General features: G+C 38.2%; 1 protein-coding gene across 3 annotated transcripts in view; it reads right to left on the reverse strand.

Annotated features, from left to right (window-relative positions):
• The window catches only part of SORBS3 (sorbin and SH3 domain containing 3), a 1673489-nt gene that overhangs the window by 1009254 nt on the left and 645642 nt on the right, over positions 1–18593 (reverse strand). For all 3 annotated transcript variants that reach the window (XM_044082929.1, XM_044082928.1, XM_044082927.1), the window contains exon 7: positions 1944–2064. In XM_044082929.1, the coding sequence (XP_043938864.1) occupies positions 1944–2064 (121 nt within the window). The remainder of the gene's footprint in view (positions 1–1943; positions 2065–18593) is intronic.

The raw sequence follows: 18593 nt of genomic DNA on the forward strand, positions 1-18593 counted from the left end.
GTTCACAGTGCCATGGTGTACATGTTATGAACCCATTTGCGTGTGGTAGCAGAGTTCACAGTGCCATGGTGTACATGTTATGAACCCATTTGCGTGTGGTAGCAGAGTTCACAGTGCCATGGTGTACATGTTATGAACCCATTTGCGTGTGGTAGCAGAGTTCACAGTGCCATGGTGTACATGTTATGAAACCATTTGCTTGTGGTAGCAGAGTTCACAGTGCCATGGTGTACATGTTATGAGCCCATTTGCTTGTGGTAGCAGAGTTCACAGTGCCATGGTGTACATGTTATGAACCCATTTGCTTGTGGTAGCGGAGTTCACAGTGCCATGGTGTACATGTTATGAGCCCATTTGCTTGTGGTAGCAGAGTTCACAGTGCCATGGTGTACATGTTATGAGCCCATTTGCTTGTGGTAGCAGAGTTCACAGTGCCATGGTGTACATGTTATGAACCCATTTGCGTGTGGTAGCAGAGTTCACAGTGCCATGATGTACATGTTATGAACCCATTTGCGTGTGGTAGCAGAGTTCACAGTGCCATGGTGTACATGTTATGAACCCATTTGAGTGTGGTAGCAGAGTTCACAGTGCCATGGTGTACATGTTATGAGCCCATTTGCTTGTGGTAGCGGAGTTCACAGTGCCATGGTGTACATGTTATGAACCCATTTGCGTGTGGTAGCGGAGTTCACAGTGCCATGGTGTACATGTTATGAGCCCATTTGCTTGTGGTAGCGGAGTTCACAGTGCCATGGTGTACAGTTACAGTGCTGTTGTCAGTCTTTTGTACCAGCTTAAATTTGCGTCTTGAAATGTTTAGGTTTAGCATGTGTCAAGGACAATCCTCATGGTTGATGTTTGGTATGTACTCGATGCTTTTATGCTGTACACGTCAGGGGTACATATGTATACCTTCTTTCAAAAACACCCGCCAGTTAATGTGCACTGCAGAGACCAAGGAATTATCAAGCATATACTTGAGAGTATTCTGTCTGCCCTTTGATGTCTTTCAGCACCTACGGCCTGGGAGGTGGGAGATGCAATCTGTACTGCACAGTGTCTTACCGTACCCCATTCTTATCCACTTTCTGTAGTGATCCTACACAAAGCCTTGGACTCCAATAGCATTTCTGCTGAATTCTTTAGATCAAAGTCACTGACAGGTACAGAGCAGCCTTGCTTCGATATTAACATTCACTGTGATCCTAGTTTTCCACAATGCTCCCACGCATTTGGTTGTTACTGTACAGGATTTACATGCAAGCAGCACCTCTGCATATTAATCCCAGGCTGCATAACAAATGAGCTCTTGGGAGTGTCAGCAATACAAAAACATGAAAAGCAGGACTAGGCACAGAATGTGTCACCTGAACAACCTTTAAAAAATGATGTTTCTTATTGTTCTCGCAGTTTTTTCAGGCTTTTGAAGTTTATAAATCTGTGTATGAGGTGGTAGCAGGTAAAAGTTAAAAACTGTCGAAGCCATACCAACATAAATCGCTACCTCATAATGACAAATGCAAATTGTACATCAGTAAAATCAGTTACAGAGTCCCAGTGAAATAATCCGCAGGAAAAGGGGGCGGGGAAGGTTTTGTCAAACTACTACTACTACTAAACTCACAGCTATTTATGGGACTTGTAATGTATTTTGAAAAAAATACTTGCTCTGTGAAATACTGAAAATAATTAGAAATTTAGTAGAATAAGCAAGTTCTAAATGCATACAACACCCCCCTCCCAGTTTTACATGTGCACACACAAGCTTGCACGTTAGCAAACACACTACAGGTACTGTATCCATAAAGTGATTTACTTGTATCATATCACTACGACAACACAGTTTAGAAGCTGAATATTAATGTGTAAATGGTGCAGTGACTTACTTTACTGTTTGGCAATCTTACAAGTAGGAAATGCAGCACATAGGAAGCTCTTACCTGCATCTGCTGTTCCAGCAGTAAAGTGCTACCAGGTTCACAGCTGACAATGCTCTTGGACTCCATGCATGATGTTAGGTCCTTGCTACTCTCTCTAGTTTTCAACTCCAGTTGTCTTATCCTGTAATAAATGTTGGGAGAAAAGAAACAGAATGAGCACGGTTCTCTGAGCTATTGTGGTGGCCGTTACAGCTCTCTCTCTGCTCTTAAGCGAATCCTAACTTGTCAGGGAAGCCCAGGTTCAGCTCAAATGGAATTCCAAAAATAACAACACCTTGTTACTCAGGCAGCTGGACTTTCTTGTCTGAAGGGTGGGGGTGGGGAGGAGGAGAATTTGTTTCTTTGCTTCCTCAGTCTTGTGTGGTTATTACAAACCTTAGTTTAATGTGTCAAACCCAGTTCCAACCATAAACTGAGCAAAGCCACATGACTTTCAAAAAGTACAAGTTAATTTAAATTGAGTAAACATGGAAAACACCCCATCCCAAAAAAGGAAGAAAACAAAACATCTCATAGCACTCTTACTTCAAATATTAACTTAAGTATAACACTGTGTACATATATTTTATCACTGAACTTCAGGAACATACCACACACTGCAATGCATTTCATTTGACAAGAACAATGTACTGAGCTGAAACCAACATTTTTAAATAGATCCCAAGAGTCTTCCTTTCAACCTATGGCAACAGCTGGATTTGAGTAGTTTTAGCTCCATGATAACACGGCTAGCCTGTGATTTTATTTAATTAGCTTACCTTTGTCAGACTCTGTCCACACTACAGAGCCTGTTGTGAAAAACAGTTAATACCAGTACATTCACACTGTAGAGCAAACGTTTTTCACAAAGATGACTGGAGTGGGGGGGGGACTGGAAACTGATCAGTAGCTGCACGGATATATCTACACCTCTGCCAAATAAATATTTGGTAAATTAGGGTGCACCAGTATCTGGCAGGTAAAGACTTCAGAATGGAGGTTCTGGTTTCTAGTCTATAAAATGGTAACAAAGGGGCTAACAAATTGAAAACAAAGGATTACATGTCAGCGGAGAATTCCTTCTTCTGGACAAGAAAGGCCTTTTGGAAATGCATCTTTTCCAATATGTAATATAATTACGAAACCAAAAGGAAAAATTATTATTTTGGTAGCTTCATCAAATTCTTCGTTAACTTACATTGCATGTAAAATAGCCATATTCATTACTTACTCCCCATACAACTCACATCACTGCATTTCTTTAAACTCTCTTCAATGGCTTAAACTTCCCCAATTTCTGCTATCTTATCAATTTCATATGCAACACTCTATTCTTTATAAAACCTCCTTCTGTCCATCTCTTTCTTCCTTAGTTTCCATCTACATCCCATCCTGGACCCTCCATACTTCTAACAAACAATTACTTGATGTCTACAACCCAAAAAGGTCAGTAGGCAAGCTGCTCTACAAACACTCCCTTGCCCATGCTTGGAACAAACTTCCCTTGACTTACGTTCAATCTCCCACACCTCACACTTTAAAAATTAACTAAAAGCTTATTTTCTTAATTCCAGGACCTGTCCTTGCCATGATCCCACCTAGTCTTCCTCCCCTTTATGTACCCTCAAAAGGACCATACTTAGTACCTCATTACACCTCTCTCTCCAATGTGTCTACTATGCATTTGCATAATTGTATACAAACAAAAAATGTTATTGTTGACCTATTTTATGCATGTAACCCAATATATGTGAATCTTTTTGCTATAACTGCTATTATATCAATGTTGTTGTCTTTCGGCTTTTCCCGGTTAGGGGTCGCCACAGCGGAACTCCGGTCCGCTAATGATTGGCAGTAGATTTTCACGAACGCCGAGGTGCCAGCTCGATGTTCAACCTTCAGCAAAGGCACGCCCATTTATGCATGTCTTTCGAATGCCCACCCAACCGGCGAGGACATGCAGACTCCACACAGAAGGCACTCCCCGCACTCAGCCAAGAATCGAACGGGAGAACCTCTTGCTGTGAGGCAATGCTACCACTGCACCACCACGGCTATTATATCAATGTTGTTGTTGTTGTGTCTTTCGGCTTTTCCCGGTTAGGGGTCGCCGCAGCGGAACTCCGGTCCGCTAATGATTCGTAGTTGATTTTTACGTGCCGAGTTACTAGCCCTGATGCACAACCTTCAACGAAGGTACACCCATTCACGCATGTCTCCACACAAAAGACGCTCTAGCTGAGAATCAAACCGGACAGCGTCAATATCGTTTAAAATTGTACTTGTTTAAAAATGTACTACTGGAGCTTTTCTCCTCGGGTATCCACTGAAAATGGGCCATAAGCCCAGTTGGACAAACCCGGTTAACAAATTGTCAATAAATAATGTTAAAATTTTATTTTTTTCCATTTTAGATGAAGCACAAATATCTGTTTCTGATCAATTTATCTAAGCTTGAACTTTCCCCTACCGGAGGTAATACAGCAATTTATTTAATCAGGTGGACTCGGTACAGGAAATTCATTTTCAGCCTTAAGAATTTAATACAAAAGTTTAAAAATAATGTTTACAAAACAACAATCAAGTACAGAAATGCCACTCCACAAAGAAGTAACAAATATATATATAAAAAAAATACTAGAATTAAACTCAGTTCAGAGATTTCCTATTCTTACTTGGTCAATACTGTAGCACAGGAGGTGGCCAGCTCCACTGGAAAAGAGGGATAAATCACCAATCTGCCCCAGGTGGCTCAAGTTCGATCTGCTGGAGCTGGTGTAGGGGAGACAAAGATGACACAGATTTTCCAGCTTCTCTCTCTCTCTCTCCACTCTGGGCAGGGTGTGGAACCATATGCTCAAAGAGCACATTTCACTGGCTAAATGGTCTTTAGGGGTTCCGTTGCATTAAGGGAGCAATAAGTCCTTGCTAATGTTCACTGCATGGTGATGAAGATTGGACAAGCTACTCAGCGTGCTTGCTTACTAGGGTTAGCATGGCAAAAAAAAAAAAAAAAAAAAAAATGAACCAATCCTGATGGTGCGTGAATGACCGCCCCTTTCAGTTGACTCTCCCCAGTACATGAGAAGGGTCTATATATCATGTAACTTTTCATCACACTACATAAATATATATATATCTATATATCATGTAGTCGAAGTATGACAACTTTGAACGTGATATGGTCGAAACAATAAGTTCGAAGTTGTCATACTTCGATTGTAAAAACAAAAAGAACGTACCTGAGGGTTGTAAGCAGGGGGGCTTACAACCTTTTATTTTGTTTTCCCTTTTTTTTTTTTTTTACACATAGTCGAAGTTCTGTAACTTCGGACATATGGTAGTCGAAGTTATGGAACTTCGACTATGTGATATAGACCCTATGAGAACGCATGGGTCAGTTGACTGAATGACAGGACCTGATTGTTAGCAGGCAGCAGAGGAAGAAAGTTAAAATAATGCATAGCAGAGCCACATGAAAAAAAATTTAATTACATCCATTAACATAAAAAAATATTACACCATTATTAAACCTAAACTAGTTCAAATATGATCTCACAATATGCACTTTAGGGTTTGGTATGTGTAAAGTGAGTGTAATGAAAGGAGAGTGATTGATATAGTAAATATATATTAAAACAGTTGCATGAAGTGTAGCAAAAATGCATTTTTGAGGCAAATCTTGAGGTTGGCAACAGATGCCATCAGGGTTAGATGTGTGGAAACATGTTCTACAGTTAGGGACCAGCTACAAAAAAGGCATTTATGGAGGAGGCTAAATGGTGGCAGAAATGGCTAAGGTGGGCTGGATTATGGTAGAAGGAAAAGGGTTTGGATGTGGGTGATTATAACGCTATTAAGAGTACAGAAGAGGACAAGCTGTCCAAATTTGACAGATTATACCTGCACATTTGTTACGGTACTGGAGCTTTATAAAAAAAGATGGTTGTTTTTAGCAAGGGAAGTACAACGATTTTCATTTAGGTTCATAGGTGTGTACTAAGCTAATGGCCCTGGAGCTTTTACAAGACTAGCCCATAGGATTACCCTGGTATCATGCTCCCGACCTTAGTTTCCAGTGCCTCTATCGAGTAGAGCCACTGGAGTGATCCCCAGGGTGAACTTTCTATTTCCCATCTACTCATCAAGATTTCTCTTGAAGAGGGCCTGTGAGGTGCTCCGCTTGACATGTATGGGAAGTCTATTCCAGAGCATGGGCAGTCTTTGGGTTATGAACCTGTCCCTCCACATGTTCTGTTGATTATGGTAATGAGGTTGAGGTCTCTGGAGCATGTGGTGCAGAGGGACTGGGATTTCTTTAGATGTAGCATTTCTAACGGAGTTGGGTCAGACATGGCTTTTTGTAAGTCAAGCAGAGATCGCCTCTTAGTTGACAATTATGAGAGAGAGAATAGCTGGAGTTTTTTTGAGTCTGTCCATGTAGACATGTGTTTAAGGCCTAGGATCCTCTTTGTGAGGTACTTTTGTGGCCTTTCCAGTTGTTGCATGTGTCTAGTGAAGTACATGCCAAAAGGGGCATTATACTTGATGAGTGGCCTAATGAGGCAGTGGGACAGTTTAAGACAGACTTTCAGTTACGGAGTCAGCAGGGTGGCATCCTTCTAGTATTACAAGCCTTTCAGGATAGCCGATAGAGGGGAAAGCATCTGGGAGGGATAAGATACATTAGAAGAACTTCAGTAACTGGCTAAGACATACTTCAGGAATAATATTTAACATACAGCAGGGTCAGCAGATGTAACCAATAGTATTCCCTTTTCAACTTATACTGCCATGTTTGAGAAAAAAACATGTATTGCAGAACAAATACCTTAGTCAGTCACATTTAACTAACAGAGCATTCGCACATACACTGGAAGAGTAGAGCAGCATTTTAGATACCAGGATGTTAGCAGTCTTCCACTGCACTTAACACTGTAGTAGCTAAAATTTTCAACAATTAAGATAAAGTAGCACGGAGAGACTTTCTTCCCATAGTTTAGTATAGTTAAACAAATAGTTGTACAGTTTTAGTCTCTTAGTATATCTCTGTAGTATAGTTTTGTGCCTCTCCTGAGTGTTTTATAAATGTGCTGGTAGAAACTGAAGTCCCTAGCTCTAACTATTCGATTGTAAAATTACTTGAGATCAAGGAGGACAGGATCCCTAAAAGTGTACAATGCAAAGTACAGATTGCCACACAAAAGGGAGAGAGAGTCCCAAAAAGTGACACACAAGGCAGAAATGACCACACACAGGAAATAAAGGGTCTCTAAACATGTGGAATGCAAGGTAAAAATCACCACGCAATAGCATATAAAAAACAATTAATGGGTAGTGCTTTAAGCATTTCTTGGTAGCTCAGGGACATTAAGTCAACAATCTTCTTAGGAAACTCTGGGGCCTTTCCAACTGATGAATATGTACAAAAAGGTACATCCTGAAGGGGGCATGGAATTATTTCATTATAATCTTTACTAGAAAAGGTGATGGGAAAGTTGTTGGCCTGATAGTTTTATGGGTCTCTTGAGGCATGAATATTGTTTTAGCAAAGTTTATTTTTAGACAGAGAGAGATGAAACCGTTCATGACTACCCTGGCCTCCATGGCCATACTAACTGGATTAACAACACTTCTAAATACCTCTAATACCAAAGCCATGCTCTTACGTTCCACAATGACTTTCCAATGTTCCTAGTTCTTGACAAATTGTGAGTCTCAAAGAACTTACTGAAACAACTGCTTTTAAATAGTTTGGCATCTGGTTAAATCACTCCCTTAACATTCGGCAACATATAAACAGAACTAGCAAAAACTGAACTATTAATTCCTCTGGGTCAGAAAATGTCCAACTTACTTTCATCAGCTACAACATCCTTATAGAAGAAACTTGCAGCATCACATCTGTAATATGGTGTAATCCTAATGGCAGCAGCAGCTGCAACAGGCTTAGGAAAGGGACTTGCACCAGCACACCTGTAATGTGGTACATCGCTAATGGCACAGCAAGTACAAGAGCCTTAGGAAAGGACTTGCACCAGTACACCTGTAATGTGGTACATCGCTAATAGCAACAGTGGGTACAACAGCCTTAGGGAAGGGACTTGCACCAGCACACCTGTAATATGGTACATCGCTAATGGCAACAGCAAGTAGAAGAGCTTTAGGGAAGGGACTTGCACCAGCGCACTTGGCGTATATCTCTAACGGCAGCATCAGCAGCTGCTATAACAGCCTTAGTAAAGGGACTTGCACCAGCACACCTGTAATGTGGTACACTGCTAATGGCAACAGCCGGTACAAGAGCTTTAGGGAAGGGACCTGCACCAGCACACTTGAGGTATATCTCTAATTGCAACATCAGCAGCAGCGGCTACAATAACCTTAGTAAAGGACTTGCACCAGCACACCTGTAATGTGACGTATCCCTAATGGCAGCAGCAGCCTCACTTATTACCAAAGCATTACAAACCATCAGAAAAAAAATGCCATTTCATAACCCACTCCCCACACTGTGATCACTGCCAATTTATTCAGAAAGCTAAATGGTTTCTTATTAAGCAAATAACACATCTGTTATCAGACTGACAGATATTTAAGCTACTACAATTTGAAAGGCTTCCCCACTAAATGTAAAGTTTTCTCAGCAGCTTTCTTATTTGTTAATTGGGGTAGAGCACTGATCTTCATGGACCTTTTCCAGAATTAACCAGGGAGCACCGAGCAGTTAAGTGACTTGCCCAGAGTAACAAGCAAACAGAGGATGAGGAAATTAAACCCTGGAAACGTAGAAAGCAGCTCATTATGAGTTCGTAAGACTTAAATCCTCTGTGCTAACTGCCAGACTACAATTACTTCCTATACCCAAGAAATCAAGTATATTCAGGCCCCGTATACATTAAACCCAGATGTTCCACTCTTGTTCCCATCCTTCAAGAATCTTCTCCTGGCTAACTCAATTTTTTTTTTCTTTTTTTCCTCGAAGCCCATCTAATACAGAATCCTAAATTAAATGCCTCATTACATGGTCACATTACAAGATCCTCATTTCCTTAAGCATAATTTTTAAGTCTAATCACTACTTCACTCTAACGTGCTTCAACCTTTAATGCTTTTAGTCCAAAAAAAACTTCTCTTGCCTTCTCCCCCTCATTACATACGCCACTCTTCCAAATTTTCTGACTAGCATCCTTCCTATCAGATCCTTTTCACACATTCTGTGGAAAGCATGAACATCACAAACTACACCGATAAAGGCAGTACACCACTACTGCAGTTTATTTGTATTTACATGCTAAAATACTTGTGATTTGTACTTGCACAGGACACTATTTGCTCACTTTTGTGTGCTACATGCTCTGTCTATATTCTTTCCCTGAGGTGAAGGATCAATACACTACTCTAACCATCAAACACATTTTTAAAAATAAAATTAAGTACATGCAGCAGAGGAAAGTTTGGAAATAATTCCTTGACGATACATTTGTGCGCTGCGGGTAAGGACCACAACACTAAATTACTAGCTTTCAGCAGTAACTTTGAGATAGTTATTGCACTAGATAAAGTCCTTATAAAAAGGCAGAAAACAGAAAGGTGGAGATGATGCTTTGACCCTTACAGAAACCACTCTGATTTGAGCAGTGACCTTTACAGAAACCATGCTGATTTGGGCAGAGTAGTTTATTTTGGTCTATGCATTTTGTTGTGAAAGGAGGGAAAGGACTGATATGGTATCATACAGTTGTCAGGAGCGTGTTTGTTTAATAAAGGTATGGGAAGGGAAAGGAAAAAAGCCGTAAGTCAGGGAATGATCCTGTAGATAGGGAGTTAGTGATGGTGTGTTCTTTGGCTACTGAAACAAAAGTATTGCATAATAAATCATAAGGAAATGAATGACAGTCTGCTTTAAAACTGTGGTTAAATACCTTTGAGCCATATTAATTATGGGCAGTGGTTTAAGTGAACACATTTAATAGGGATGTAACAACTGACTCTACCTCAAAGAGAAATGATGTGGAGTAATGAGACTGTTTCAGGTAACTTGCATTTTGATGCACATGTTCAGCTTTCTCATTTGGGGAGCCATCTGGGAGGAATCTGCATATCCTTCCAATTTCCTCCAGATGCTCCAGTTCCCTCTCACATCCCAATGACATGTCCATAGGTGTGCATGTCATGTATGTGTCTTGCAAAGGGTTGGTACCCCATTTGGGATTGCTCTGTGTCTTGTGCCTACTGAGTACAGGTAATCAGTGTGAATATTGGGAAAGTGGACTAGCATCTCTGTGACTGCTTTGTTTGATAGGTCAACTTGAGTATTAGTACTTAATGTGCATTAGGCTTAATATGGTGGGGGATGCGGGTGAAATTGTTTGCCTCTTTCTGTAACTGTTGCGATGTTTGAAGATGAATATGTCTGTCCTCGGAATCAGATTTGTAAGCAGCGCTTAATTTTTATAAAAAATGCAGAAGGTGATTTATATATATATATATATATATATATATATATATATATATATATATATATATATAAAACAGGTTACTTAATCTGCAACATGTGTTTCTGTGTCATGAAAATGTGTGACCTTTCCCAAAAAATGTACAAAACAGTATATGAAGTTTGTAACTGTACTCTGCTGGAAAATACATTAATTTATAAACAAGATGTGAAATGTATAGCAGACATGTTGAACTGTGTAACTGTTGTATTCGGCGTTAGGAATCTGGAGCTGTAAAAGTGCAAATACATTATTTAAGGAGACAGCTAACCTAAACAAACCAGAAAGGCAGCAAATGGAACAATGGGCCAAACCAGCTCACTGATGACCAAGAACACTTGTATAAAAACATGTTTATTCAAAAAACACACAATCCACTGAGTTTAGCGCTTTCTTTCCAACTGGAACTTCCTCAGAACTCAAATTACTCTACAACATAAAATACCTAAACATGAAATTGTTAAAATCACATGTTCCTATGCTCCAATAAAAATCATTTGTACTCCAAACGCTTTAATTTCAGCACAGGGAGTATGGATAAACTATCATTAAGACCTGGATGTTGAGTTGCATTTAATGCAATTTGTCATTTAAATTAAGCCAAATTCAGGTGTTCATCCACTACCCTCCCTTGCATATCCTTAACCAACTTTTCCACAACCATGAACTTAAAAGAATGAGTGGGATTATCTTTTAAATGTCTGTACAAAGCATTACTCATTTTACAATTCTTAATATCTAAACAATGCTCATAAATACATTCACATAGTCTTCTCATAGTTTTCCCTATGTAGAAACTTGAACATAGTGCACATTGTGCCATGTAAACAACGTTTTTTATCCTCACAATTGTACCTCCCCTTAACCAATTACGTAATGTTAGCTAACCTTTCTATTTTCAAGTACTTGCTTTTTGGCAGTCACCATAATTAGAGTCAGCAAGGCCTTATTATGACTAGGCAATTCCAATTCTGTATCATAGCTCAGAAAAATAATTTTTCTAGATACACCAATTTGCTCACCCATTACCTCTGATACAGTAGTCTGCAGGGAATATTTAAAGTCTGCCAACTCATTACACTCCCAGAAAACATATTCCCAATTACTCTCCATCACACCTCCAACATTTGCTGTCTACATGAGGAAAAATTCTCTGGAGTCTACTTGGGATATAAAAACATCCACATAAACATTTCCAAGCAAAACCCCTAAATATTCAAGATTTTATTGCATATTTGGGAGACATACATATACTCCTCACTGTTCCTTTGTGAAATGCTCATCATATATCTCTTCCCAATCCTTCCTAACCTCCTCTGATTGATTCTTATAGTTATCGTGTGATACTATGCTCTACTAATTATTCCTTTTTATAACAGCCGTTTTCTGTTCTAGATTCTGCTAAAAACTCTACCAGTGCTGCTTTTCATTTAGGTCCCTATTTCTTTCTCTTTTTCTATGCTCTGATATCAGTCCACGATATGGAAGGCAATCTCTAGCCTGCAAACCAAATAAATGATTGGCCTCTTCCCATTCTAGTACCTTTCCCTCTCTAATTATTTGCTCCCAATACCTTGGTTCTTTTGTCAGTTTTCTCCAATAAATTCCAGCCTCTTCTTGCCTAGTGTCAGTATCCATAATTGTAGTCATCCTTATCAGTAGAATTTCCCTTCGCCATTCCTATGTTGGTGTAGTTCATAGAATACTTTCTGCTACTTTATGAATATAATATTCTACATGATTATTGTTACTCTCCTTAGAGATCTACATCCAAAATTCCAGTCTCTCCTTGTTTCTTGAGCTGCCCCCCATTTCATCATCACTTTCCACTTTGAATTATAGGTTTCTGCTTGAGTTACTTATAGGATCCTTAACTCTGTAGCTCTGAAATACCCCTTCAAACCAGGTAATCCCAATCCACCTTGTTCTATTGGAAGAATCAACTTATCCCACTTAAATGTTGTCATCTTCCCCTTGCAGATAAAATCCTTCAGCTGGTTATTAATTGCTATCCACAACTTCTCCTCTGGCTGATAAAAAATATGCCTGAGCTGTGTATGACACTAAAGGGACTAAAAACATTTTCCACTGCTTGTATCTTGCTATTCATATCCATATATCAGAACTTCCAATTTCTCAGTTTTTGTATTATCTTTTGTTGAGTCTCTTCCCACATTTCCTTAGTTGCCACATCAGAATCTTTTTCAAACCATACTCCTAAGTACTTCATTTTATCATGTTCTCATAAATATGGATATTGCTGAAGCAATTTGTGTGTGGGTATATATATCATTTACAGGTATTGCCTTTGTTTTAACTTCATTAATTTTGTACCTCGAAAAGTTGTGAAACTGTCTCAGAATGTTCCACAACACTGAAATATCCTTCTCTGGTTGTATATAATAATGTCATCTGCATGTTTTTCCTGACTACCACACAATTAAAGCCTTGAATTTCTGAGTCCCTTATTTTCTTTGTCAATAGCATTAAATATAATGCAAATAACAAAGGGGCAGGACACCCCTGCCTGGTTCCTCTGCTCAAGCAGAAATTGTCAGACAGGAACCCACGCACCTTAGTTTTCACCTCCGATCTCTCATGTATCCTTCTAATTCAACCTTATAATTTTATCAGGGAATGCAAATGCTTCCATCGCCTTGCTCAAAAGTCCCAGCTTACTCTGTCATATGCATTCTCTGCATAAAGACCCACCAACAACAACGGTATTTTCTTACATTCTGCTTCCCTCTGGATCAACAATGTCCTAATAATGTTGTCAAATGTTGGTCTCATCTCCACAAAACATCTTTGATCCATATCTATCAATTTAGGCATCACTTCTGCAATTATTTTAGCCATTACAGACAAACACTTTATAATCATGGTTTAGGATTGTAATGAGCCCATATGAAGCTGGATCTGATGGCTCTTTACCCTCTTCGGGTATTACAGCTACCACTCCTTTCTTCCAGGATGTTGGTACTTGTCCTCCTCTTAAAATACTGTTAAACAAAACCTTCCAGATCTTGGTCAGCTTTTTCCTCCTAGCTTCCAAACATCCAGAGAAATACCATCTCTTCCTGAGGACTTTCCTGTGGATTGGTTATGCATCACCATTTTTATCCCATCTCCTTCTATCCTGTTAGTAATTGAGCCTCATCTACCTCTAACCTTCGCATATTTAATTCTTCCATAAACATTTCCATTTGTACCTTTTCTTGATTTACATAGGTCTCTGCTTTATACAGACTTTCATAAAATTTCCAAAATATTTTTAATACCTTTACAGGATCTCTTATCTTCCTTGTTACAGGCTCCCTACGCTTGGCTAAAAATGTTTGCGCTCCAGAGTTATCATCAAAAAACAGCTGCCTAACAACAACCTTTCTAAACTCATGCATATTCTCCAGGTAATCCCTTATTTTCTGTTTAGCATTCTGCAGTTGCTCCTCTTCTTGTTCTATGAGATTCCAACTATTCTGCAATACTTTAGCATTTGTCAGTCATTCTAAATAATTCTTGTTACTTTTTAACCATATCTCCCCCTTCTTTTATTTCCACCCTATTTTTAAACTCCACTTTAATTTTAGCCCACTCCTTAGCTACATTTTCAGAAGAAATGTCTACCTTCTCTAATAATCCTAAATAATTTCCACTGCCCATTCCATAAAAATCCTCACTTTTCAACAGATAGGGTGGGAAAGCACCAGTGTCTTACTTTTATTTCATTACCTTGTGTTTTTCTTTTCGTTATTATTGGCACAGGATCTGAAATAGGTATTGGGTGCATATCAAGACTTACAATTAAATGCACACGTTCCTATGAAATATAAAATCTGTCAAGCCTAGCCCAGCTTTTGTAACTTGGGGAAGAATATGTAAATTCATTCTGAATTCCTAGTACTGAATTTTCATTTTCCATGCAAACTATTTTCATAAATTTCTTCAAAAATGTACCCTCCTTTGTTGTATTTTCCCTTCTGGGCTCCCCAGACACATCTTCACTACTGCAAATCAAATTCCAGTCTCCAACTATAACTAATATTCCTTGCTGATTATTTCTCCCAGAATTTTCTTAAGCTCTGAAAGAGTTTAGTATACACTGTCTTTTCAAACTGTTGCTTATATTATTAGCTTGAATAAAAAGCTGCAAAAATGATAGTGTAAAATGCTGAGAAATTAGAAAAACAGTAAGTGTGCTGGCAATCATATACAGCTTAGATTTTGGCATCCATGTAAAAAAAATATGTTATTGAGAAACAAAGTTTGCAAAATAGCTACGCAGATGGCAGCTGAAAGTACACCAAAGTAACTTCAAGCAAGATAGTGCTGGAACACTAAGTTTCAGATAATGAAAGACTGAATTTCCTGGACCAAAGAACCAAGGAAAAGGGAACAAAGGAAAACTGTTATACAAGGGAAAGAACTGTATTACATCAGACTTTAAGAAAAATACCAGACCTTCTGGTATAAATGTAACTATGCATAAACAGACTTTGGGAATTTGCTATAGAGAGCCGACAGCATATTTGTTGCGTGTTTGTACAACCAAAAGTCAAATGTAACAAAAATGTCGTACTAACTAAAGCAGTTTACCGAAGCAGTTTGCCTCTGTGTATTTATTGTACTTAGTACAATCCAGTATCTAAAAGTAGCTGTTCATACTAACAGTTAATATACTGTGATGTGTATGCATGTAAATGCAACTAACAGCAAGATAAACAGAAAGACATGCATAGAATTCACATAATTCTTCTAGCTCTATTACAGCAGTTTTAGGTGGAGTATAAATACATGCCAGTGTAATCCTCCTCCCTTTCCAGTAGCCCCTTAGTACTACAAATGTACCATTATCTTTGTATTCCCTTCTATCATTAATGGAGCTCCTCTTGCATTAATACAAGTACTCTTCTTTTCCTTTGTCCCAGGTTTTCTGCTGAATAACCATCCAGAAAAACCTTTCTTTATCAAATTGATATATTCAGTTCTTTCCTGGTGCGTCTTCTGTAGCATAGCTATTTGCACTCTACATTTTTAATATAGTTCACTAATCTTTCATTTTTGTAATTATCTGAAAGACCACTGACATTTAAAAACATTACAGAAAGCATCATTGTGTAAAAAAGTTATTTTCCCATCTTTAATTTGTAACAGTTTTTTTTTTTGTGTCTAGTTCCAGCTTTTTTGTTACAAGCATACACTGTTTGGCAGGCTTATCTTTTATACAGTTGTTTCTTGTCATATCTGTTTCAGCCTATGGCACATCTTACAAAACTTTTTGTTTTATTGAAAGCCCTCAAACAAACAAACCCCCCCACCCCAATACCCCTCTAAAGCCTACTAACAATACTAACCCACAAAATTATGTACATCTTCAAATATTGAAGTTTCACACTCCTAACAGGAACAAGTGTTCCAAACTGACAGCCATACTCACAAACTTCAAAGGTCATCCATGCTAAGACGCATGGTACAGCCCATGCATCTACTAAGTATTGCCTGGTTTTGTCTTATTTTTATAGCTGACCCTGATGGGGAAATACTTGAATGCTTTCAGAAAACATTATCCTCTAGCCATTTCTCTTTATTGGATTGTCTCCATGGAGACACGAGGGTCAGATACAGAGTTGCTACTAAGCATACATTTATTTGTTAGACAAACGCTTTATAATATTCATTATTCTTTTTCATTTACTTGCTCTCCTAAAACTTACTAGATCAAGCTAAGAGTCTTAATCCAGTCATTCCTCTATGCAAGAATGGGAAAAAGTACATTAATTTTTCTTTTGTCATGCTTTGACCAGCCTTTTCTTTTGTTACAGTACAGTGCCTTAATTTCTTAAAACTGAGCAAGGAGAAAGAGAGAAAGCGAGAAAAAAAAACAGGAGTACCTATTTACATTAGTATCCCCATTATACTTAGAAAGAACAGAGGAAACTTTATAGCATGCAAAGAAAATCATGCACTATAAAAAAAAATTGGTTTTACTTAGTTAACTTTTTCCCTCCTCTTCCCCTCTCCTAAGTATTTTTTTTCTGAACATTGATGACGAAGTGGGGCATGTGATTTGAGTCTCCTACAAGTTTAACAAAATCAAGAGTGTCAAATATTCCCAGATTTTCTCATGCTGTCATGTTTCACAAATATAATTATTGCTTTGTGATCCCACATTTGTCAACTTCCAAGTTACTGGTATTATTCCTGTTCTTCTCCATCTCCCAAATCTTGTTACTGCTTCATTTCCAATGTGCTCTCAATTCTTCTAGTCACCTCTTGTGCTTTTTTTCTCCACTCAAGCATTCTCTGTTGAAACATTGAAAATATTTTGCTGGCACAGTCTCTCTGTGGTCTTTATTACCAGAACAATAAGCAGAATATCCTCCTGTTTCACAGCTCACTTTTTGTTGGACAACCTTTTGTATTTCCTCCTTAGTGTGTACTTCATCAAAAATTGATGTTGTTCCTCCAGGAAAAAAAATAGTTTAAAGATAGCGGAATACAGCAGTTGGAATCTCATGCTGGCTTCTTGACATTCCCTTATTAGTAGGCTACATTTATTACTATTCTGCCTGGTATAGGCAGTGAGTAATCATTTTCCACAAACACCTTGCTGTCTTCCACTTTTAGTACATTTTCCTTCTGCCACAGTTTTGTCAGAATCAACTACTTCTGCTGGTAGGACTGCATCTTACATTTAAAGGTGTAGGTTGTTTTCTCATAGCCAGGTTTGAAGCATACACACTGTGTCCTTTTAATTAACATCTCCTGCTGTGGAATACCAGTCCAGTTGCTTATTTGTGCTTTCATAAAATTAATACAGTATGTTCCGTGCAGCTTCTCTAGTACAACAGAAAATCATGCTCCATAGTCTAAATTCTATTATTTTCTGAAACATCTTTTCTTAAACAATTTCATATTCAGCCTGCCTTTTCTTCATTTCAAACTCTGAGTTTTGTAATTTTATCACCTTATCTCAATATTTGTTTAAAGGTTCTTTCATTTTTCCTGTTTTTTTTTTTTTTGTCATTTGAGTGTTTTGTTTATTTTAGTCAGGTCTGTGTGCAGTTGTCTTATACTTTCTTCTAGGTCACTGGAAGTCAAGTGTGGAGCTTGCACTGATTTTTGCTGAACAGCTGAATTACTCTTCCCAGTCAGTGATTTTTCCTCACCTTTTGTAGCTGATTTTCATTCAGGTCCTGTGTATTTCTTTTTTCTTGCATTCAGGCAGTGCACTTAAAAACAGTTACTGCAATTTACCCAGAAATACAAGTCCACTGGCTTTCTCTGCAGAGTTTCTGTTTTCACACTGGGAGAGCTAGAATTAAGCTGTTACTCGATGTGCAGCCATCTTGGAAGTCCAACTAAGATTAGTCCTTAGTTTAAATGTGAAATTCTGCTCAAGTGCATGTGTAGATTTCATAAAAAGATATAAACTAAGCAGATGATCAGATAAAAAGGAGAAAAGTTAGAAGAGATAATCTGCTGCTCTTCGATACTGTACAAACCTAGGAGTTCCCTACACTTAATCTGTGCCTACAAAACCCAGACTAGCTCTGTGCCATTAACTAAAACATAAACAACTAGCTAAGATAAGTACTTTGTATACTGTGATAAAGAAATATGTATCCTGTCTAACTCTATGTCATTATACTGCCTACCGTCCTTGCTAATATGTTATTAATGTTACATTTGTAGTAATCTCAGAAATAGTAATGGCAGTCTTGTACTTGTATGTAAATAGCCTATGTTTTTGTTAAGTTCTTTCAGCTCATTTACTGTACCTAATTATCAATGTAACTCTGTTGGAGCTTTTCTCCCCATGCCTCCGCTGAAAAAGGACATGTATCCAGTCGGACCATCCCGGTTAACAAATGTAAAATAAAAATAAAATAAAAATAAAATAAATAAATAATACTGTTCTGAAAATTCAACCAGATTATCTGGAGCTCAGTAATTCAGTCAGGTCAGAACTAGTTAGAAAAAAGTCTAACAAACAGATTTTTGTCTTTCTTATAATTTACTTGTGCAAACAATGTTTATGTTTCCCTTGTGCAGTTTTACATTCTCTGTATGTATGTACAACATTTACATATAATGTTAAACTCGTATCTTTTTGTGCGTTTATTTTTAAAAATTTTCAAGCTATCCCTGTACTTACTTCTTGATAAGATAG

This window comes from Protopterus annectens, chromosome 9.part0 (genome assembly GCF_019279795.1).
Source record: "Protopterus annectens isolate FY-2018-M chromosome 9.part0, PAN1.0, whole genome shotgun sequence".
NCBI lineage: Eukaryota > Metazoa > Chordata > Ceratodontiformes > Protopteridae > Protopterus > Protopterus annectens.